The sequence below is a fragment of the Telmatherina bonti genome (genome assembly GCF_933228915.1).
Source record: "Telmatherina bonti genome assembly, chromosome: 24".
Classification (NCBI taxonomy): domain Eukaryota; kingdom Metazoa; phylum Chordata; class Actinopteri; order Atheriniformes; family Telmatherinidae; genus Telmatherina; species Telmatherina bonti.
Genome location: NC_136633.1, coordinates 15,223,010 through 15,249,078, shown reverse-complemented (window position 1 = coordinate 15,249,078; position 26,069 = coordinate 15,223,010). Strand labels below are relative to the sequence as shown.

Sequence of the window (26,069 nt, the reverse complement as noted above, 5' to 3'; positions counted from 1 at the left end):
CCTTCTGTGCTACATTAACTACAAACTTCATTTCCTCACAATGAGAAGCCACCGGCTGAAAATTGGCTAGGACGAGTCATTAAACCTGTCTCTGACACACACGCTCATGCACACACATCTGTGTTGGTGTAGCTGGTGATATCCCAGTGCCTACTGAGAAATGATTTCCTCTTTGATAGAGCAGCTCCCATTTTGTGTGTGCTTTTTTGAGCTTTTAAGCCAATTTTGTGACATGCTTGTGTTTTGCAGACATACAGGGACTTTGAAGGGACCAAGTGCAAGAGTTAAACATGAAAATATCCTGATGATCACAAGGGTAAACATTAAATAAAAGGGGAAAATATTGCAGATGAAGGGATGATGAATAAAAAGGCTGACGGATGGATGGAAAATGATGAGGATAGGAAAGCATGAGGAAGAAGAGACCCCACTGAAAAGTATGATTCTGTACCTTCACTAGCCTGAAATCAGCAGGTCAGAGTCGCCAGAGACAGTTTGAAATTTGACTTGTGGTAACTCATGGAGGAACATTCCTGATAAATAGTTGTATTTGTGGATCAAAACAGGAAGTGGGCTTGAACTTGTCCTGTCTTTCAAAGAAATGAAAAGATAATAGCGGAAACATGTGGAGACTAGACTTTTTATTTGGTGTTAAGTGGTGACCGCTGTATGCTGGTATTCTAAAACAAAAAAATGTTGGCAGTAAATTGTCTTGGTAAAAAATCTCTAACTCCTATATTTAGTGTTTCATTCCACAGTGTACTTAAATGGCAATCATTTCCCTCAATTCTTTGTTTCTAGATTCTTCACTGAGGGATCCTCTGTTAGCTAAACTCCTCGTTGCTATTAGTATTTATTTTTTCTTTGTTTTCCTAACGATATCCCATAATTCCCCTAAGACTTTGAACCGTTGTTTTTAAAGTAGTTTTAAAGTTGACCTTTTAAATTACATGAACATGCAAACTCTCTTATAAACAAGCAGCATGAATTCTTCAATTTTCTTGCTAATGTGAAGTAATGAGTTATTGTTAAGTTTTATGTACATAGTCTTTGCACTGATGGTTTGGAATCTTAGTTTTTAACTCTACAACACATAACAAATCTATCTTCACATTGCATAGTCTGATGTGCTCCCTACCTGTCCATGTACGTATTGTGGCTGCCTCGTATTCCCCGCATTTGTTTGGCACATAAACTGCTTGCATCGACGCAAGGTAACAAGGCATATGCACGAGTTGCACCATTGACCTGAACGTTACATGCATTCGTGAAAACAAGAGTATGAACATGAGATCAAAGGCTAACGCAGATAGTTTTGAAGAGTGAAGACTGCCTTGTTTGCAACTACCAGCAACAGTTAGCAACATACTGGTAAACTGATGCTTAAGGGAATGCCCTGGAAATACAATGGGACCAGCAGATTGATTTCTTTTTTTTTTTTTTTCTTTTTTTTTTTTTACTGTTTCAGTCCAATTTCTATGTGTTGCCTCTTGTGGTGACCTGCGGTATTGAACATTTTGCTTTTGTTGTTATCAGCTAGTATAGACAGATGTAGCAGAACATTGACACATCTGCTTGCATACACAGCAAATACCCTATATCAAGGGCTTATATGCTATTTTTTTCTTTAAAAAATGTCTAATGTTTTATTCGCTGCTAATAAATAGTGTAAAATTTGGAAATAGGTTTAATTAACATAAAAAAAAAAAAAAGACGAAAATTGAGCAGATTAATATGCCATCTCATGCATCACTTGTGATATGCGGGTGACAATGAGAGCTTATTAGAAATAATGTGGTTCTTAAAAGATTCAGAGCCACTTTGCCATAAAAAAAAATAAAATAAAATGAATAAATCCACCATGTTAAAGAAGCTGTAGCGACCTATGCCTCTGATTTTGACTTGTAAGGTCATTCATTTATGAGCTTAGTCATAAATGAAAGATCTGAGCATAAACTAAACTACTAAAACATGAATTGTACTGTTTCACTTATCCTTGTTAAAAGAGGACACACTGACCCTTTAAATGCATTTGAAAAACTACTAAAAAAGCTGAGAAATATCCTGAATTTGAGAATCATAACTGAGTATCTCTACAGCTTTTACCAGTCTATGAACCAAGAGCAGCCAACAGTAAAAATGTATCAGACAGAAAATGTATCAGGAATTTAATTTACAGGATCAGTCATTTTGTAAAAGCAGGTGATTTTCCTTTTTTAAGTGTTTTATTTTGGGATGAAACTCTTCATTTCATTTAGCGTGAGCTTTTGTGAGGGATGAGCCTATAAGCTGCATGGCTGCCTCGTCAGCATCACCTCAGTGCTCCTTTGACTTCTAAGAAGCAAATGATGATGATGATGATGATGGTTGTAATGGGAGAAATAGTGATGAGGGGGATGAAGACTGCTAGGCCCAGTAAAAACCATCTACCACTGATGTGGTCCATCTCCTGGGATGTTTGAAGCCCGCCGTGTGTGAGTGTGTGAGCTGAGAAGTCGGTTGTGTGTGAGTGGTGTGTGATGACAGGATGGATGGTGCTTTCTCTTACATAGAATTGCAGCTCAGTGCAGAGGAATTTCATAACATACATCTTTGGCTTGGGAAGATTATGTGAGTATTTATTATGTGTTATAAATAATATAAAACCACCTATAAAACCATGTGTGTATGTTTCCAAAATTCTTTGCGGAAGACAGTGCGTGTATAGTGTTCAAATAAATTGTGATTATTTGGATTCCAGTGTTATTATTTTAACAGTTGTTTATTGAAAGAAGAATGTCAATTTATTTTCAAAAGTACTTTTTCTTGTGTCATTATCAGCTCAGTCATTTAATATCAGCCAAAACGGACAAACCAAAGAAGTTACTTTGCAAATTTCCCAAACAGGACTGTCACACTGACAGTTTTTGATGCATTTGTACCTTTGTAATAGATTTTGAGCCAAATAAATCCTGGATTGACCTCTTAGAACATGCACATGATATCAGTGAAGGAAGAAAACAGAACAAAAGTGCTGGGAAATGTGGTCTTTCTTTTTTTTTTTTTTTGTGCACCTATACCTGACCAATTAAAACAATTCCAAGATCACATGCTTAGTTAGTTCCTGGTGTAGCTATCATTTTGGCCAGTGTGAGTATATACATTATGTAATGGATTTAAAATTATGTAAGGAGAATTAGTTATGGTGTTCCACAGGGATCAGCCATATAATGTATGCAACTCTGTTTCTATGCTGATGACAAATTCCTATATTTATTGGTTAAAAGTAAGGTTGAAGCTACATTATTCAATTTGATTTAAAAAAAAAAGGCAATGTAATTGATTTACTAATGCGAAAGCAAAGTGATTTTTGTAGCTTCAAAAACTTTTAAGACAATATGATCATATATGTCAACACCATAACTGTCAGCACAACCGTATTAGCACTTGAAGTTCATTTGGACCAGAATCTGTTCTTTTGTTTCACATTTTTAGGTTTCAAAATGGACCTTCTGTCATCTACATATCTATCATATTACTTAAAATCTTATTAAGAATTCTGTTTACCAAAACGTTACAGATAAAAATGGTCTATGCTTTTATTGTATTTAGAAAATGACAGGCCATAATGTTAATTAGCTATTACAATGAAGAAACCACATGGCATTCCTCCAGATAATAAAGGTTTTGTGTTATTTTTATTATTTGTACTGATATGCTTTCCATTTGCTTTCTACGTCTAAAAGGAACACCATCAGATTCCCTGCTGACAAAAATCCTTATAAATCCTCAGTGAGATTCAGCATATCACATTTTATACTATGTCCCTGTTAAGATTAATATTAACTGAGATTTACAGTGAACTGCGAGCGGATATATGGCACTGATCATAGATTTCTTCAAATTCCTTCACCCACTGTTTACCAGATAAAACTTAAGGTACTTTCCTTGCAATTTTAACACCGTGACTGTATCTCTTGGAAGTAAATCCACTTCTGTAATGAGTATGTGCTGAAATCCATCACTATTGAGTAAATGGAACTGCGACCTTGTGGCAGAGCTCTGATCCCGCTGTGGTTTACTTATGTCACGTTCATGTCGGTCCACTGACCCCTTGCTCCTGCCTCACCACCCACTCAGTCAGCTGCTGAGGCTCCAAAACCAGAGGTTAGAATTTCTCCTGCGGTCTGAATGCATGTGTTTTCATCGTACTTAATCAGGAATTCTTAAATGGAAATAAAAGATGAAAAGGAAGGAATGTTTGCAAAAATATGATTCGCTTCAAAACCGCATCTATTTTCCGGCATAGCTTTTAACATTTGTGCCAGATCTCTTTATTCCCGCAGTAGACTCAAAACGCCACATTTACAGGTAAAACGTGCATCCCGTTATCACGCACAGCGAGAAGGATAAGAGAACTGATGGACAAATGAGACTGTCTAAAGCTGTGACAGTAGGACAAAGAGAGAATGAAAGTCCAAAACAGCACAGTATTGTGAAAAATAAGAAATGAAGTTGGAGCATGTGACAAGAAGCTCAACTCAGTATGTCAGTCGGAGGAAGAAGTAATTGCTTTTGTCTCAAACATCATGGATAAATCAGCATACATGTCTGAATGAGCCTGCCCTGCATCAATCATTCCAAATCTAAAAAAAATAAAAATAAAAATACCATTAAGGCTCCCTCTTTTTTACTTACACCAAACTTGTTTCTGCTAGGTTTCATAACATTTTGCTCATACTTTCCTTCTTGTATTCATATGTGGTCTGTTTCTCTCCACCTCTCCCTTCCCGTTTCATTCATCCACTTGTCTAAAAGACCCTTTTCTCTTCTGATGTCCTTCTCTGTCTCACCTCGGCTTTCTTGCTATCTCACTTTCACTGCTGATAGATACCTCTGTCATTTTATGTGTTCGACACCACCTGTATTTACCTGACAAGGAGTTTGCACAGCCGTGTGAAGGATGATTGTGTCCGAAAGGAGCAAAAGTAGAGTGACGTGGGTGCTTAGCTGGACCTCGTGAGATGGTATGGCTGATAAAGCGTGTGACTTTGATAAGGTAGCCTGTAGATTGCATAATGTTTTCTTCTAACACTACCTATTAGTGTCTTATAACTGTGGAATTATGTTTGACTTGTATGTTTTGTAGTTAAATTCAAGTGCTGCTGCCTAGTTTAAGTGTTCTCTGGATGCAGCAGCTCAAGAAACACTTACATGAATCTGTTTTGTTGTAGTAATATGCCTTGAGACTTGACACAATTTAAAGAGTCCCTATGTGGAAGGTATTTTCCAACAGTTTCTCTGAAGTCGTAGCATCTCATAAGAAAACAAAACAGAACACAGAAGAAAGCACTCAGCTACCAGTTCAAAAGACACATTAGTTGTCAAAGACTTCTTCCTCGTTCCTGTCAGATTGCTCCTGTTGTATCAGAGTCTTTGGCTGATCTTACCTAAATCCATTTCTCTGAAAGAAAAACCAAGCCCTTGTGGAGGTTTTCTTGATGTTTTCACTATGATCATTAGTGGTACAGCAATTTTACAATGTCCATAGTGAAAAAGCATTTACATGTCTTTTATTACTCCCATTAACTCTCGATCTGTTGACTGGACATGTGGTGGTCACACAGCATCATCATGGTAGTGATAGAATTTCAATAAAAGTATACAATGTATTTCGGAACACACCTGAACTGGAATAACATGGAAAAACAGCACCCAAACTGTCTGTTTTAAAATAAAAGCTTTTAAGATGAACTGTTTGGTGTGGAATACCACAGGGAAGCTGCCTAGGACCACTCCTGTTTTCCATTTATACAAATGGCTTGCTGTTAGTTTTACCAATCGCAAAAATGACAATGTATGCCAATGATTCAGCTGTCTGTTCATTCCAAAGAACAGTGGAATAACTTGAAATAGTTTTAATAGAATGATTTAAATATGTTTTTTTTTTTTTTTAAGACAGCTAGTGTCTAAAATGTTTCCTTTACAAAAACACCAAAAGTATGGAAATGCTGTCAAAAATGTTAAAAATTAGGGCTTTGTTCCTATTAAACTTTGACCCTTTTCACAATTAATGGTTAATTCTTAGACAACAGAAACACCAAAATAGTTCAGATATCACAGTCAGAACTTGATGTGGATGTGCAGTTCAATGTTTTATTTTATGTTTATTTGTACTTAATATAATTCCCATTGGAATACATTGAAAAACTCTGTTTTTGTGGAAAGGCCTTTAGATGAGCAAAAGTTCAACTTTTTCACCCAAGTAACTATTGCCCTGATTGGCAGGTAATACCTCCCCACACACAGAGAAACACACGCACCTGAGTTGCTGAGTGGACATGGCCATGTATTGCCCATACATTAATAGGGAAAAGGCAACAGCTCAATACTTACATTGTCGACTGCTGATGCTGAGCGAAAGGAGAACCAAGCGAGCCATTGAGAGAAAGAGGAGGCAGAGAAATAGATGGTTAAGGGCAGAGAAAAAAAAAAGAAATTAGAAGAAGAGAACGAAAGAGGTAGAGCAGATGGATTTGGACACGTTCGAAATGAGCCCAGAGAAAAGAGCATTTACAGTAGAGTGTGTGGATGTGAATGCTAATGCTCCAGGACATCATTCTCACTCTCACAGATACAAGATTGTGTGCCTCCTTCTTTCACTGCCCTTTTTCTATTCTATTTCTTTGCATGGTTTTACCTTGCTTACTCATCCTTAGCCTTTTGTCTGAGTCTGTCTGTGTGTTTGTGTGTGTCGCAAGCCGATATTGGCTTGTGAGAGTTGTTTTCGCCTCACTCTTCACCTCTACCCTCTGATCTTTTATCGCAGCACATGAAGCAGTGCACACACTTGCAAGTAGCTTCTTCAATAACGGATTATTGCAGAACCCCGCTAACCTTTCATCACCACACACAGAGAAAAAGAAATCCTCGCGCACATGCGCTTATCGATTGGACCAATTTTAGTTCCGCACGTCGACTTCCTTTGAGTTTGTAGCAACTCTTAAATCATTTCATCTAATAACTGGTCTTTCCAGGAGCATATGTGTGTGTGTGTGTGTGTGTGTGTGTGTGTGTGTGTGTGTGTGTGTGTGTGTGTGTGGTCAGCATATCTCATTTATCACCATAGTTCCGGTCTCCCTCATCGCCTTTCTGTCCCGTACAACCTGCGCCCACTGCAGTACGAAGGCTCACATAGGGGAGGAAGTATGCTCATCTTTGTGGAGGCAACGATCCATAAAGCAATATGAGAGTTTATGAGCTCTCAGTGTTGCTAAATATGGTGGCAAGCTCAATGACACAATGGTCCATGTTTTTAATTCTTTGTGTCTGAAATTGATGCACTTGATTGTGAAACTGTGAACTTTGTCAAGAATGGAGATGCTTGCGGTTCTATTTTCATATGCCAAAAGGTAAAATGCCAGTACGTTCTGACCCAAAGTAAAATGTTGATTCCGATGTGAATCAAACTTTTGAAATACTTTTGTAAAGACGCTGAATGTTTTGGAGGTATGGAGTAAGGCTTCATTCTTCTGATAAAATGTAGGCACATACATTTCTCCATAAAATTGGAATGAATTAATGGGATTTTATTATCCATGGTTCACACTATTACCGAAACAACTGAGTTTCAGAATCTTTGAGCACTTGGGCAGACTGGTTAGAGGTCATTGAAAGGCAGCAGTAACTTAACTGGCCACTGGTTACAACCAAAGTATGTGTCCAACATGCTATTTCTAAATGACCAAGACATTTTGAATCTAATGGACTACAACAGCAGAACACCATAGAAGGTGTCACTCCTGTTGGGGAAACTGATATTCCAGTTTACACATGTTTACTTAAACTGGACAATAACAGATGGGAAAAATATATATATAAATATATTTTTTGTGGTCTGATGAGTCAATGTCCGATGACAAACTACAAGTGCATGAATTGAAGATACACAACATAAAATCTAGGATCCAACCTGCCTTGGATGAGTAATTCCACCCTGCGGTGGTGGTGTTATGGTATGGGGGGTTAATTTAATCATGGCATTTAATACCCCCTACTTGAGGCAACAGTTCAGACTGATAGTAATGCTGTAATGGTGTGGGAGATTATAGTGGCACACTTTATGTCCATACATACTATTTGATAATTGTTAAAACAGCACATCCTGCCTTAGTACTGTTGCTAACCATGTCCATCCCTTCATAACCACATGGTACCCGTGTTCTGATGGATACTTCCAGGAGGATAATGCACCATGTCGCAAACCTCAAATCATCTCCATCTGCTTTCCAATGACCGACACTGTCACTAGATCACAACATCATAAATCACCTTTAGGATGTGGTTTAAGATTTAAGATTAGCATTGTGGATGTACAACCAGTGATCTGCAGTAACTGTGTGTCATGTCAGTATGGACTCCAATCTCCGAGAAATGTTTCCAAAAGGGCACCAAACCCACTTACAGCAATGTGTACCCAATAAAGTGGTCTGTGAGTGTATTTTACTTACGTGAATTTCAGATATGGTGTCCCTTCTGATGTGTCCAGCCTTGTCGAGATCGACATTTTATTGTGGCCTTATGAATAGACACCTTTAAAATCGTTTAGAAATTCATGGATGCTATATTTTCCTGGCTACAGAAGACAAAAACCATCTGGATCTTTCTAGGTGTACCATTTAAAAACAGCATTTATCCCAGTATGTATAGTAGTCCACACATATAGTTAAGGTTCATTAATGCTAAAGGGAACACTGATCATCTTCAACATCAAAACCTGCATCCTGGCATTCACATAAATCACATTGACATTTGCCACCTTTGTAAACATTTTTACAGAAATAGTCCTCATCTACACACCTATCCTGCATATGGCAGTAGTATTCCAGTCACAACACAGTTGGATCATACTGCCCAGGCCTCTTCCAGCGCTATGTGTTGTGGATTAATAGATGTAGGGTTGCAATGTAAAGTGCTGAATGGCTTGAATGTAGAGAGATTCAAAGAGTTTCAGTAGTGCAAGTCCACCTTTCTACAGGTCCCAGTTTGAGGCTGCCTCCTAAATCCTCTCCTATCATTCTCATGGGATCTGAAGCAAGCCCAGCCTACAGTTAATATTAGGCAGATGTTTGTCTTTTTTTTTTTTTTGTCAGAACAGATTCTGGAGGATTAAATGCCACCATGTAGGCATGTTTTCAGGAGAGATTTTTCCTGTTTTAACATTATCTACATATAATAAAACCATTGGTCTGTGACATTTTACACTGTCCTGTCTGCGTTCCAGACCTCCCACTCGCCCAAAATATTTGGATTGTTATGAAACAAAATGAGTCCAACATTCATATTTCTTTCTTGTTGCAGATAAAATTTCATATTAGTTAAGAACAATGTTTTTTCAAAAGAAAATTAGAAAAAAAAATAATAATAACTTGAGCAGATTGGCTCGAGAACACCCACTAACAAAATGTTTAGATTTTTTTTTTCAATAAAAGGATTATAAAAATGACCTTGCAAGAAACGGGCTTGTTGGAGGTATAAAAAGAAAGAAAATCAAAAACTAACTCAAGTATTTGCTTTTTTCTCAAAATTCAAACAATCTCCAAACTATTTGCTGTGTTGTGTTTTCTTTGCTAGTTACTTTTCTTTGAATTATCATCTATATGCCAGATGCCACTTAGAATTTATTTTTAGTAAAGGATAAAAAATAAAACTGAATCCCCTAAATGTACAGATGATTAAATTTAGGAGAAACACGTGAAACAAACATTTGAAGTAAAGCCAAAACTACACTTTAGAACAATGAACCCTTCAAATTCACACAGCTACTATCTTCACCACATCATAAATCATTAAATTACACAGCTTGTTATATATACTGCAAGATTCCTAATGGTAATGTATTTTTTTATTTCAGAAAAAGACATACTGCAGGTGAGGGTGTGGGGATTTGTGGATACTTCTGCTAAACAGATATCGTCCTATCTAGTTTGAATGCAGCAGAAATACAACAGTTTTTGTGACATAGCTGAAAAGTGCCTGACATAACATTTGAAAGATGTTTAAGTAAATGAAAATAAAGCGATGGCAAACTGATGTCCCCACTACTATTTACAAAAAACTGCCCACGTTTGTTGTAACAGCAAGTAAAACCTATTCATAGCTGAACTGCTGACAAACTTTAATGAGCAGTTGAATTAAACTGAGTCAAACTCATTTTTTTGTGCATAACACACACTCGCACTCACACACACACACACACATACACACACGGCAGTATACAAACCTCCAGTCGAGGCCTGCGGTAACATGGCGATTTTGCCAGCTGAATGGAGCAGATGGCTGTGGGGCTGACGCTGGGGAGCCTGAGTGACTGCTGGAGAGGCTGGCAGGGCCGAAAAGTGGGCTTGATGGGTGGAAAAATGAGGAGCTAATTTCAGCGCTCGCCACTGCTTTACTTAGTTGTTATAAATTATCATTAGTAATGCAGATAAACTCAGATATTTGGACTTTTTTCCCAGATATTTCTTCATCTTGCTTCTTTCTGAGAGCCAGATTATTTGTAATGAATGTTATATTTGGTCATTTAGAATTTTTGTCGCCATTCGGTATGTTTTACCAGCAGCTTTGGAGGCAAAGATGTAGTTTTACTGAATATTGGTTGCATTTGTAAGTGTTGATGTCTTGAACGTGGGTTTGGGAAAAAAGGTGTAGAAACCCGAGCTGTGTTTTTGTATATAACTGTGTGTGTGTTTGCAATTGCATGGCTGTTTCCACCTCCTGGTTTTTCTTCCTTCTTTCCTTTTTCTGTGGCAAAAAAAACCAACAACTTTCTAATTGCCTGGCCTTCCCACACGCCAACAGAGCCGTGTCTGCTCGCAATAATGTCTTCAAAGTCTTGTAATCTCGTCAGCTGAGTGAAGTCTCCAACTGAAACCTCTGTAAAGGTCAACTAATGCAATTTGAATATCTTTGATTAAACGGTGTGCCTTTCCCAGAGCCGAAACTGTAGGTCACTGCCTCAGAGAAATGATATCCACCCTTCTAACCCCACTTGTCCCTCCACAAGTCTGGACTCTTCTCTCTCACCTATTGTGGTGGATGATATCTGTTGTACACTTCTCAGGATTGTGTGTAATCTCTGTTCCCTCTATCCCCCCCTGAATGCTCTAATCCTCCCAGCTCGCTTAGCTTCTTTTGTTTCCTCCCTCCTGTCTGTGTCTCATACTTGCACAACATTCCGTTTTCGTACAAAAACCTCCACTTCTGAATGTTTCTATTGTCTTCCTCTACCCTCTCCATTAATTATCTTGTGATTTCTGTATGTGACAGCAGCCGGTGAACCATGCGTTCATATAGTTTGTTAAATTGAAGCCAATTAAAAACCGCAATTTAACATATGAAGGTTAGCTGGTTGGCTGATCTTTAAGTATTCAGCAGTTTTGATCTTGGTTTTCAGCTTTCCTTTTTTTTTTTTTTTTCCCATATTCATCTGCAAATAAGTATGATTCATTTTCTTAATGTCGTTTTATATTGTCATTGCCTGTTCTAGTTTAATTTTATGTGAAGCACTTCGGTCAGCTTTGGTTGCTTTTTTAAAGTTTCTGATAAATAAACTTGACCTGTCATATAACGAGAACAGGACTGAGAACATCTTTTCTTTTTCATTTGTCTGTCCAGTTTGCCCCGGTACTGAGAACAAGCTGAGCTCCCTGTCAGATCTGGACCAGCAGTTCCGCACTCTGAAGAAACTCTATGAAAACTGTGAGGTTGTGATGGGCAATTTGGAGATTACCAGCATTGATCGACACCGCAACCTCTCCTTCCTCAAGGTATGGATGTTGAATTTTCTGTGATGTTTAAAAGCCTTTACAGGTTCCAGGTTTTTCATTTTGGATAGAGCCATCCAAGGTATGAAGTTGTGTTTGAGTTTTGTGGATAGACTGATGTATAGAAAAGTGAAAGGTTTCAGCACCATGGACAGAGATAAAAACTGATCATCTGGTTCTCTCACCATCCAAGTCACATCAAATACTCATAATTTAAGTAATTTAAAGCAACATCTTATTTTACCCTATTAAGCTCAGGGTTCTCTACCAGGGGTCTGTGAACCTATGAGTACTAGCAAGTAGCTTAGCTGTTACCTGGGCTGCTACTGGATCTTTCAGAGCAACTCTGACAGTCTGGATTAACTTCTTCTTCATGTTACTGTTGTTTGGGTTCACTACACTTATCACTGCTGTCTTCTTCTGCAGTTTTTCAATCACAATGTTTGGTAGGAAAGCCAACACCAGTTTATAAGACTGGATGTTGGAATTGCAAAGGATCTTTAAGTTGTTTTGCTGTCTTGCTCTACTGTTTTAGCATGTACACAATTGAATTAGTAAAATATGGAGGCACACCAGAAAACTTGCATAGGTAGGACATGCGTGTTTCAGAAAATGTTCAAAATGAACTGTGAACAGGACTGTGATTTTTTGATTAGTTTAAGTACTTTAAGCCTGAAATATCCTCCAAGCAAAGCATTTAGCAGCTAAACCGAAGGCTTGTCATAGCACGACAACTCATGCTAGCTTTGCTAGACCATTAGCATGCTAGCTAACCAAGTTAACAGTCACTTCACCTGGTCTTCAAACACATTAGGTTTTGTGTTATTGCTTTTAAATTACTTTTTTTTTTTCACGTTACGTAAGAAACATGTTCTGAAACTTTAAGTCTATTATTATGAATGATTATTTTCATAATCATTCATAATCAAAATACACTATAAATTCATCTTACAAATTTATATTATAGTGGCATATTTTTATAGAGGCTGTGGATATCGATCATACCATATGTTTTGTTTTATTTATTCTTTTACAATTTAGCAGCTTTCTTATTCATCTGTGATTTCAGTCAGCACAAAATTTAACTTTAAGATACCCTAACTCATCATTTTGTTTCATCACTAATATGATACATAGTTTAAAAAAAAAAAAAAGACTAACTTGGCTTATTTTCATTACATAACAACAAATAAATTAAGTTTGTCCAGATGGACAAAGTGTCATTTTTGAGTTCAGTGAAGTCCCAGAAAAGTTTAATGCGTTATGAATTATTTATATGTTAAACCAGAAAAGGATTGCTTACATATGACTGTATGAGACACAGCTAAATAAACCTTCTGAATATTTTAGTTTTTAAACAATAAATAGATTAAACTTTTAGGAAAGTTGATAATTAAATACAATAACCTGCAAAAATTGGGAGTAGCAGACATAATAAAGGCCAGTTGAAACGTGTCACTTGCCGAGGAACAGAATTGAAACACTGCATTTTATTTGGTGCAGAAACACTTTACTGTCCTTTGTGAAAGAAAAGAAGATGGTTGCATCCCACTGTTTTCTGTGCTTGCAACATTCAGTGAGACATGCTTGTTTCTTTCAAGCTGCATTAAATCAGAAGCATGGGATGATTGTTCTAAATAATTGCGCTTATACAGACAAATTTATGTATAGAAGGGTGAGTGTGAGCAGCTTAAATCACAGACTATCACTGAGTTGTCCACAATATAAGTAGCACTATCTTTCTGACCTTAAACATATTTCTTTTGGACTTGTTTTGACAGTACATTTATTATGGACATTCCTGGAGATGCTGTTGCTCAGCAGCATCGTCAGGCTGAGAAACTGTGCTGCAACTTTTTCCTCTATCAGGATGCATCACTTTGCAGCACAGCATCACACACCAGCAACAGGATGTGAACACAGTGTTTTTTTTTTGTTTTTTTCCACATACACTTTGCAGATTCCTCAAAGAAACACAAGGTGACATTGTCAGAGGAAGGGAGGAAAAAAGAAGAGAAAATGCAACCGAGCAGAAGATAAAACAAGAATCATTATTAGACTGACTTTTACAGGCTGAACAGAACCCAGAGAGGAGACAGGGTGCAAGACTGATGCTGCATTTGTCTTCATTAGGGGATGCCTAAACAAGACAAAGGTTGATGGTGGGCATTTAGGTATCTGCAATGAAAAAAAAAAAAAAAAAAAAAAAGTAAGAACAAATCCGACCTTTAAACATTCGTTTCCATGGCAACCTCAGTGCAGTGCTTGTGCCTGTTTTCTCCTCGCCTCTTTCAGCTTACCTTTACAATCTTTTCTCTGCCTCGAAACGAGTTCCATTAAAGTTGTGAAATTTTTTTTTTCTTTCAAAAAAGATAGAAAAAGGATCTTTCTTCAAACATATTCAGGAGAACAGAGAAATACTTGGAGAAACTCCTGCAGATGCAGTATCCCAGAAATAGTTAGCTATCAATACTAAGAAAGTTGATAATGTGTTTAATAAAGTTGCCAAACTCTCTAATGTTGACTAATTCCTTTCAGAGTCATGAGTTGGCTACTATTCAGATTTTCATTTGAGGCAGCTGATTAAACTGAATTTTTCATCTGGGGGTTACACTCATGTAACAAGCAATGAGTTCAGCATCTTATTCACTTCAAGAGAAATCCTGGATATTTATTGCGGTCCCTGGCCTGGGAAACACAACTCTACGCAGTGCAATGAAGCTGCTGATAAGACTCACTAATAAGAATTGCATAGAAATATTTGTCTGAGAGGCTGTAGGCAAATGAGCAGGAGTTAGAATGCAAAATGCTGTTGTCATCCCAGCCAAACCACAGGAGTCCCTTGGGTGTGTTGCTGCTTTGTGTCTGTGTTTCTGTAAGTGTGCATGCTTGTGCATCTCAGTCATTGGGGTTATGTTTTGTTCTAAATCCACTCTTTTGCTTTTGCATGTGCCACAAGGCCTACCCCCCCTCCCCCCTTCCCCTTCCCTCACCTCCTGCTGTTTAATGAAGTGAGGTGCAGCCTAATTACTGGGCCAGCGCTACCAAATGAATAGCATAAACAGTCCCATTAGACTCAGCATCATTAGGGAAACAATTAGGCATCTGTGGGATTGTTAAGTGAATGTGAAAGGGGTGGAGGAGGTCCGTGGTTACCATAGGAACTCTAACAGTAATCCGGCTGGTCACAGGAGAGGAAACTCCATCAGCATGTGAAAACTGAAAGAAGGCATGACACTGAGAGGATGAGGTGAATTATTGTTCTACGAAGCAGAAATAAGCTTTGATTTCTCAACTATTGTGAGCCTTAAGATTGAATTTTTCCTTGTTTTCTCCGAAGAAAAACTTTTATGTTTTTATGGTGAATTCTATAAAAACCAGAAATCATTGTTTTACTGATGAGAGCTTCCTCCGTTATTTTCCTCTCCTTTTTGTCGGTCTGGAATTTTGAATGTGCTAAACTTTACAGTCTGATGGTTCAAGCAGAGTTCATCATCGCCATTTCGTCAACACGTATTTTGAAGGTGATTGACTCGCATGCTCTTGAGCTGCAGGCCGGCTGAGAATGGGTAAGGAGAGCAGATAAAGGAGCTACTAGCAGCATATCAGGACAAATGTAGTGTGGACGAAGGAATTTGGGATGGAAGAACAGAAGAAGAAGGGAACCAGAGGAGAAGTAGAGGGATGCCACTTTGATAGCAGGCAAAAACAGCTGCTGTGCTACGATGACAATTTTCAGCTACAGTGCCATGGGGGTGTGCATATATGAGTGTGGGGGGGTCGAGAGGGTGCAGAGATGAAGGATGGGGCGAATAAAAGACAAGAAGGCGTGGTGATTTTCTCCCACTGAGAGGCTGACAGTTAGATGGACGATACGGCCTCTTGTTGTTCGGCTTGACTCGGTGCCACATCTCCGACTGCCCCTTATCCTTCTGTTTGTTTAATCCTGCTTAAAATATCACATGGGTGGAGTTTACCCCATCATGCTACCTTAAGTCTCTCCAAAACGTTGCCATCATGTGGGAAGATGCATTTTTATTTAAATACTGCAGCTTTAAGATGATATATTTGTGCCCACATTGCTGCAAATGAGCCAAAGAAAATGGGCTAAGTGCTGTTTGATCCCATTTTCAGGTTTTGTTGTCTTTCTTTATGGATACAATATATATACAGTTGTGCTCATATGTATTCATACCCTTTCATTAAAGAAAAGGCTGAATTTACAACAGTCAAATAACTGGAGACTTAAAAAAGGAACAAGAAATAAAAATGTGCAAAAATATAATTTAGTAAGATAAGACACTGTTTTTTTTTTTTTTAATTATTTGATTGAGTTTAAGAAAGAAAAAAACAAACAAATTGGTCCTGGACAAATTAGAGCACTTTTTTGTTGAACAGTGGGACAAAATCCCTGTCAACAGGTGCAGAAGTCTGACTGAGAGGAACAGAAAACACCTGACTGTAGCTGAAACATTAAAGGATTGTTTAACAAAATATTAGTTTATGAGTGATGTAATGACATTCCATGCCTGCCTATCCAGCGGCACTGTCCCCAATGTCCATGCGATGCTGCAGAGGCGTGTCAGCCAGGACAGCCCCACAACATCCAGAGCCTTAAGGAACTCCGGGCGGATTCGCGGCCGAGTGTGAAGCAGCTGGGATGAGAATCAGCACCTCCAAATCTGAGACCATGGTCTTCAGCCGGAATAGGGTGGATTACCCTCTTTGGGTCGGGAATGAGGTCCTGCCTCAAGTGGAGGAGTTTCAATATCTCGGGGTCTTGTTCACGAGTGAGGGAAGGATGGAGCGTGAGATCGACAGATGGATCGGTGCGGCATCTGCAGTAATGAGGACTCTGCGCCGGTCTGTCGTGGTGAAGAAGGAGCTGAGCCAGAAGGCGAAGCTCTCGATTTACCAGTCGATCTACGTTCCTACCCTCACCTATGGTCATGAGCTGTGGGTCGTGACCGAAAGAACGAGATCTCGTATACAGGCGGCTGAAATGAGTTTCCTCCTCAGGGTGGCTGGGCTCTCCCTTAGAGATAGGGTGAGGAGCTTGGTCATCCGGGAGCGGCTCAGAGTAGAGCCGCTGCTCCTCCGCATCGAGAGGAACCAGTTGAGGTGGCTCGGGCATCTGGTCAGGATGCCTCCTGGGGTTTTCCAGGCACGTCCCTCTGGGAGGAGGCCCAGGACACGCTGAAGGGATTATATCTCTCGGCTGGCCTGGGAACGCCTCGGGATCCCCCTCGCAGAATTGTTAAATGTGGCTGGGGAGAGGGAAGCCTGGGCTTCCCTGCTTAGGCTGCTGCCCCCGCGACCTGACCCCAGATAAGCGGCATGAAGATGAAGACTGATGTAATATGTAATAAATTATCTTATTTGTTTGCTTTATTTAAAAAAAATATTTCCATTAAACCAGAATTAGAAAATAATGTAATGATCTTCATAAAATTTTTGTTCACTATTACTTTAGTCAATTTCAGCTTATGTTACAGGCAGCTGTTTTTTTTTTTTCCTTCTTTAATGAAAGGATAGGAATGAATATGAGCACAACTGTGTACACACACACACACACATATATATATATATATATATATATATATATATAAATATATATATATATATATATATATATATATATATATATATATATGTATATGTATATATATATATATATATATATATATATATATATATATATATATGTATATGTATATATATATATATATATATATATATATATATATATATGTATATGTATATATATATATATATATATATATATATATATATATATATATATGTATATGTATATATATATATATATATATATATATATATATATATATATATATATGTATATGTATATATATATATATATATATATATATATATATATATGTATATGTATATGTATATGTATATATATATATATATATATATGTATATGTATATGTATATATATATATATATATATATATATATATATATATGTATATGTATATGTATATATATATATATATATATATATATATATATATGTATATGTATATATATATATATATATATGTATATGTATATGTATATATATATATATATGTATATGTATATGTATATATATATATATATATATGTATATGTATATATATATATATATATATATATATATATATGTATATGTATATATATATATATATATATATATATATATATGTATATGTATATATATATATATATGTATATATGTATATATATATATATATATATATATATATATATATATATATATATGTATATATATATATATATAATATATATATATATATATATATATATATATATATATATATATATATATATATATATATATTTAATATGCACTCTTGGAGAGAACTCTCATAAACTTGTAGGAGCTTCTAAAAAGTATCTCTGTTTAAGCAATGAAATGAATTAATGAGGGGCATCATCTGGTTGCCACCTGGCACGTACTCACGCACGTCTCATTTGCTAGCTCGTCCCACTGTCTGTCTATCACTCAGAATGAACCATTTTCCCCCGAAGTGTCCTACTGTTGCCCACGACCAGCTAATTATGTCACCTAGACTGAAGCACTCTTCATTAAAGCCGGATCAATCTGACGGCTAACACGGGGCACAGTGCCAGGACTGCAGCTGAGAGTCGACCATTCACAAAGCCTCAAAACGATACGTGTCACTTTCGGCTTTTTTTTCTGAAGTCTCAAAGTTCTCCTCAGAGGACCGAATCCATCACAAGTACGAGACACAAACACACAAGCTCGTACGCATGCACACACAAGCCTCAGCAATAAAGAGAGATGAATGACATGGTCGCAGAGGTGTGTACTTTGTGTCGACATGCAGACAGAACAACTCTTTACCGAGCTTATCTCCTCCAAACACCGGCTGGGAGAGACAGAGAGAAAGCACAGAAACTGTACAGCTTCTTTAAACCAGCGTTTCCTTCCCGAACTCCAGTTTTTGAATGAGAAAATGGTGACATGGTTTTGAGTTCAGTTCAGGACAGTCAGGATACACAGAAGATAAAGATGACACGACACATACAAGCGACATCTCTTACTGTATTTCAACTTAACATTAAAGCTCTCAGTGATTCTGCAGCTCAGCTACACACAGCATGCTCATCACACCACTGATGTATGTCTCTTGATGTGCTCTCGCGTTTACTTGTTAGCATGCTGTGCACATGTCATGCTATAGTGGAAATCTTGACAGGAAGTCTTGGGTTAATTCATGTTTACATGTTTCACTCGGTAACATGTTCACTCGGTAACGGTTCCTCCTTGGCCTCGATGGAGGTATTTTTCTTCCTTTACATCCTGCCTTTAAACTGCTCAGATCAGTGTGTTACGCAGGGAATAGTGAGTCATTATTCACAACTCATCTGATCTCTCTTTTCTATGAGTGGCCCAGTGCCATTAATTTACTGCAACGCTATAAGTCTAGCTACACTCTATCACACTTTTTTTCACTCTGTCTGCCCTTTAGCAACATTTACTTTTCTTCCATATACTCAGAATGAGCTATATATACTTAAAGTGTGTTTCTTTAATCTTAGAACATGTCTCATAGTCCAAGTTTTTTAGGTACATTAAAGAAAATAAATTGAAATAGTCTTGAGTGATTGTTCAGGCTTTAAGAGTTTTATATTTCTTTCTCTTTATATTAAATGCTCTATCCATCCAGTTGTTGAACAAGACTGCTTTCAGGGATTAGTGTCTCTTTTGAAAACCTCTTAGCACTGATGGATGACTCACTAAGGGCACATTCACATTAGCCTTTTTGATTCGAATCTGAGTCTGTTTGCTCGGAAAGTCCACTTTGTTTGGGGAAATGTGAATGTTCCAAACAAATTCTGATTTGGACCAATGAAGCAGACTCGGTCCGCCTACAAACTCAGGTCTCGGCCCATTTCAAACGGACCAAATACAGGAAGCGGACTACAAAAAAAAGTCACTTCCTTAATTTAGCGTAGCATTGCATTGTGGGTAAATACATAGCGATAGCATTAAGAGTCCTCTGCCTCGTCTATTGTTCATACTGCATCCATTGTTGCAGTGTTTTTCTGCAGTATACTTGAATAAGACAAAATAAAAAACCCAAAACAGTGACGGATTTGTCTCCATATTTAACTCGCAACAGTTTTCTTCTTCACGTCAGTCCTGTTCTCTCTTTTGCTAAATACTAGTGCAGCGCCACCGTTGGTGGGAATGGGGATATATTATTGTAAAGGTTTGGAGCATTTGATCAAAGTGCAGCGCGAACACGATCTCAACCTGAAGGGATACCACCCCCCAATACAACTGAATCCCCAAACGGACCAAGTCTAGTGGACTATCCTGATGTGAATGCACCCTAAAGCATAAAAAGGCACTCAACTAAAAGGATGGGCCATTGTAGAGTTAACATGTAACAAACAACTGTGCAAAGAACCATTTTTTAAACTTTTTAGCATCCTTGCTTGTCATTAGTCATACACATATATTATATATATATATATATATATATATATATATATATATATATATATATATATATATATATTTATATATATATATATATATTCTTCCCATTTCTTCTGTAAAAATACCAAAGTTAATACTGTTTGACAGATTTACCGGAATATTACTGCACCAATATGATTGCTGACAAGGAGTGAGTAGTCAAAACCTAAAATATCTCAGCATGGTAACTTAAACAAAGTTAATGAAATCAGACAAGTGAAGGATAAAGAAAATAGTGGCTTGTTCGCTGAAGCCTTATCAAAAATGGTCTCCATGGAAGGATAGCTGTCAACAAAACATTCTTCAGGAAGGAAATCAAGGAGAAAACAGAGACTTATCAAGCGACATGAGAAATGGGCTTGAAAATCAGGCCAATATCCTCCCCATTAATAGATTAGTGCTATGTTAATGTTGCAAGATGGTTAAAAACTTGTGTTCTGAATTGTTATAAACACATAAAAAAATAGCAGATATTTTGTTTTAATTTATTTATTTCCTTTATTTTACCAGGAAAGTCCAATTGACAGTAAAAACCTCTTTTTCAAGGGAGTCCTAACCAAGAGGCAGCAAAAAGTATGAATTACAGCAATGTCACCATTACAATTACTTACAACCCCCGCCCCCCCCCCCCAAAAAAAAAACAAAACAAAAAAAAAACCAGAAAAAACAGTTACAGATTAAGGAGGCAGTTATTCATTACTAGTTATTCAATGATATAAGATAAATAACAGGTAAAACCTAAATTCACTGCAGCATATCCAAACCCTACCATTTCAGTCTCTTTTGTATTATTTTACAGGGAGAAATCAACAAACCACTAATGTAACATCAGCAATTTCATGAACTTGGGTTGTTTCTACATTTTGCATCTGCTCAGAAGTCACCTCACGTTTAGAAGTGCCTTTGTTTCGATGTGAAAATTCCCCCAAAACTACCGTTGATGGCAGCATGAACGCGTCTCTGTACTTTTGAGCTGGTGCTGCGTTGCTTTTGTCTGTGACTGAGAGATGCTATTTACATGGAGAGAGAAAAAAAGGTAGAGGACAGGGCCACTGAGGAGGTCAAGTGCTCCTTTCTTTTACTCCCTGTCTCTGCTCTGTATAGATGTTTCACGCCATTGTGCTCCTTGAATGCACAATGGCTGCCACAGAGCTCTTTCACCACACAATGACACCATGATCTGAGTGACGGTTGAAGAGGGGCGCACGAGCCGGCCTGATCGTACAGTTTCAATAGCCTGTGAACCAGCTAAGGAGCTTGCAAATGTCGGTACGACTGCCTGGAAATTGAGGTTGTTAGCACTTCACAAACCCCTCCGAACAGTGTTTGCATAATTACAGCTTCCAACGTTGAGAAAATTAGCACCCTGCACGTGCCAGTCAGCTCCCAGTCAGACCACAGTGGTATGTCCCTATTCCATCAAACAGCTTGGTATTTATGTGGTAATTAACACGTCATATAGTCTGAGAGATGAAAAATATAATTATTCTTGCTTTTATTGCTGCTGATGTGTTAGGGTTGGGCTTAGACTAGTCCACATGATTTCACACACATGGTGGTTTTCTATGAGTTATAACTTTGAGTTATATATTTTTTTTTCTACAGGTACACTTAAAAACAAGGAGAAATTCAAACAACCATAAACAAATGACACCTGGCAGCTAAACAAAGCTGTGTTACTTCACTCCGTTTGTGTCTCTTTGATTGCCATAAATAAATGCAAGCTGGTGTTGGTATTAAAGGAGCAACAGTGAAACAATTCAGGCTTTCATGTAAGTTGCTGTTTGGACTGTGTCAAGCTGTGTGTTTTTTTTTGTTTTTTTTTTTTTTTTCTGAACCAATGCAGTTGATGCATTGGTTCAAAACAAATGTAATGTCAAAGCATTAAAACAACAAATACCAACTATCACCACATTTAGTCAGTAAAATCTATACTCAAATCTTCATTAAATTAGTTGAGTACACTGTATTAAATCCTATTTACATAAATGGTCTTTATAAGGAAACAAATTATTCAAATTAAACCAAAGGACCAATATCCTGCAGTTTTCCATGTATTTCTGCTCCAACACACCTGACTTAATAAACCACTGATTGACAGTTGCATCCAAATAAATGGAAGCCAGGTGTGTTGGAGCATGGATAAAGCTAAATCCTGTAAGACAGCAGCCCTCGAGGACTGACTTTTGACACCCCTGAATTCAATCTTTTCAATTCTATCCCACATCCTGAGTATTTCAGAAGGACACTTCCATTTTAAAGCAAGAAACTTCCAGAAGGGTGCATGATAGGAGGTCCTTCAACAGCCGAGGCATATTCAGAGTTTTCTGCATCACTCCGGAAATGTCTGAAAATGAGGATATTCGTAATTTTGGCAATGTTACCTAACTCAGGAGTAGACAAGTTAAGTCCTGATCCGAAGTCCTGCAGGTTAAGCTTGTTTTCCTTCACCAACACACCTGATTCCTGTTTTATAGATCCAACAGCTTACATCAAGTTCTGCTTAGTGACTCATTTAAATCTGATGTGTAGAAACAGGGAAACATTGAAAACATGACTACAGCTCTCTAAGATGGAACTTTTCTACACCTTACTCAAATTTGAAGCATGGGACAGATCCTCAAACATAAAACTAAAGGTCCTAGCTGTAGTAGCTACTCAGTTACTTCAGAGATCAAAGACATCTGGAGTAACTGCCTAGTGAGACAGTTTCTTTGTGAGATACTCAGGTGTCAAGACAACAGTCTTACTCTCGTCTGAATCAAACTGAAGCCTTTTTGGTCAAACGAATTGTCAGATTACAAAGATGTCTTGAAGTCAAAATTTCCTGGATGATTGATTTTTTTTTTTTCTTAACTCCGATTCATCCAGACTTTTGATGTGATGTCTTCAAAACATCTTTGTAAACTGACCAGCTTATTGGTTTTATCAGACTTCATGCATCAGAAATGAGTATGTTTGAGACAAGGGGCCAAAAAACGTCTAAGACCGAGGTGGATGACATCCAACTTAAAAGAAGTGGTTTCTCTAATTTCCACTTTTAGGTTGTCAGCGATGATAAATGGCTCGACCATAACAGAGATATCTGGTTACTGGGAAAACATTTTTTTTTGTAAATATGTAAATAATGGCTTTATGGTTGCAGTTTCAGAAGAGAAATAACTTTTTTTTTTTAGCCTTGATTGAAGTCTTTATTTTGCCTTCACACAGACACAAACAAACTCCAACATTAGCTGAGCAGCAAATGTATTCATCCCTGATGTCTTTTCTATGGAAATAGTTGTCGTGGAATTAGATGAAACAGCCTGAAATTTAAATCTTTGCATATTCAAGCATTTTGCAACTTTTACTATGAGGCAGCAATCAGTTAGAAAAATGCAAAAACAGGAAATCCAGCTGAAGATTTCATTAATGGAAAATAAGAATATCAAAATGGATCCAGATATGCTGCATAACTTGTTGGAAAAGTCTAAAGACTATTCAAGGTTGCCACTTTTTGGACCTCACTCCTGTGGGAGTTGCAGCTCCTCAGTTTGGATGTTGGGGTATCGTCTACCCTCAGGGGGAGTGGTAGGTGGTATAGCTGAGACACTGCTCATTACTGGCCTCATGGTTGTGTTGCCTGCAGCACTGGAGAAACACAGTGTTAATGTAGAAAGAAGTGTAGAAAGGCAACAGCAACCACAAACACATTAGCATGCAGCAAATATAATGGTATCTATGATTGGGGTTGTGCTATTCTTGTTAAGTGTGTGTGTGTGTGTGTGTGTGTTTGTGTGGTCGTCTGCATGCCTGCCTTTTTTTTTGTCTACTTGATCAAACCAGACATAGTGCAGAGCAGAGGTCTCAGAGGTGAAATTAAAGTCTTGCTTCTTCCACGGCGTGGAGGGGGGAAAGTGATTACCGTTAAATTAAAAGGTACGACCATAAAAGCGGGCCGCGGGCGAACCCCTCGCAATTCATCAAAATGATCCCACGGCGCGTCTTTTGCTTATCAAATTGTAAAATATTGTCCATGACATCACCGTAACAGCGGCGTAATTAATGCACTAAATCAATTCTGAATCACTCTGTGCAGAGTGGTCCTGCTGGGATCCCGTCATTATCGCCAATTATGGTGGCAGATGCATGGGGCAGAAAGGAATGAGTAAAGCTCCCGCTTCCCCTCCTTTACAACGGGGTCTGTTCATTTCCCTTTTGTTATCCACCGAGTGTCAAACGCCGTGGCATTCCTCCACACTTTGATCGTCCTGCCAGGAGCAGATTATTGCATTAGTTGGAAGATGTTTTAAATACAAGAAATCACATTTTAAAATAATCTTTTTACAATTACCTGTGAATGGTTCTGATGAGATACTTACCCTCTCAGAGGTAAGTTAATAGTTCATTTGCTTTTCTTCCTTTTAAATTCGGATTTGATTCAAGCTAACTTTATCGTGGACTGCAAGTCCAAGCCCACATTGACCCAACACCAGTCTTGTGAATCTTGTAAACAGTGTTTGAGCTGATAGGCTGCATTTAATCATCACCAAACATGACACTGCTGTGAATTATGACTAAACATTTACAATTAGCTTTGCTTTGGCTTGGTAACCTATGCTAGCTATGATGTTTCTCCATTCTCCTTCCAAACAAACCTTTCTCTGTCTGGCTTTTTTCTAACTATGCCATTTTTAACATGCTAAGCCCCACATAGTCTGATGTAGTCTTTTGGTTTTTTTTGCAGTTTCTTTGACAATTGCATGGTTTGATCTTCAGCTAAACATGCTGCGACTTTCCCCTGCGAATCGCTTTTATCATTGTGGACTTCAAAACTTGTATAAAACTTTCCAGCTTGCTTAACACTTAACAATTGCTTCTTTAAGAAAATTTCTGATGTCTTTCCTCCTTAACATTGTGTTCATGTAAATGAGTGCAGCAGACCAGGAAACTGGTAAAATTCTGCTAATATACAGGCATTTATACTGGTTGATATTCAGTTTATCAAGTAGTAAGTACTTTTTATGGAAACAGTGTTATTTTTACAAACTTAAACTTTGACTTTTTCTATATTTTTTTAAAATAGAAGCAAAGACATTTTACACTGGAAATATGCACAATGTATTATTTTTAGCTGTTAATCTAAGGTTGTATTTAGGTGAAGTGACAATTTGTCAAAATTAACTATGTATTTTATTCATGATTTATTATGTAATTATTGAATGTTTATATATGTATCTATCTGTAGTGTTTTAATCATTCAAACTTTAGCTGCACTGTCATTTTATAATATATTTTTTTGGTTGGTTGTTTGTTTTCCACATTCGTTCCCCTTCATTGTTAAATAACCTGTCCACTGTTTGGCCTTGTCCTAACTTTATTTAATCATTTATTTTTTTGTGACTGGCAGAAGAAAAAATCTAATTCAGTTTTCAGGAGGAAGTACAGACATTTCCTGTCTTTGAGGAAAAAAAAATGGGAAGCACAAACAGTACCAACAATGATTTTATGTTGCAGAGGGAAAAGTGAAACAGGGCCTCACTGCAAAACACACATAAATAATGCAGCTTCTTTTGTCCCAGTCTTGTCTCCCACAACTTCCCATGAACCTTCTGAAATCCTCAGATCTTAGCTGCTAACATATGAATACATACACTATGAAAACAGCCTACAAGGCTGAACAATTGTACGTCTGGCTCTGTTTGGAAGCGCTTTCAGATCAGATGCCTTTGTCGAGAGTGCAC

At 37.6% G+C, this 26,069-nt stretch overlaps 1 protein-coding gene across 1 annotated transcript in view; it reads left to right on the top strand.

The window, feature by feature from the left end:
* LOC306773740 (receptor tyrosine-protein kinase erbB-4-like) overlaps window positions 1-26,069 on the top strand; it is a gene marked incomplete at its 3' end in the record, with an annotated part of 325,583 nt that overhangs the window by 156,560 nt on the left and 142,954 nt on the right. Inside the window, exon 2 of the mRNA XM_079263638.1 lies at window positions 11,656-11,807. Within this exon, the coding sequence (XP_079119764.1) occupies window positions 11,656-11,807 (152 nt within the window). The remainder of the gene's footprint in view (window positions 1-11,655; window positions 11,808-26,069) is intronic.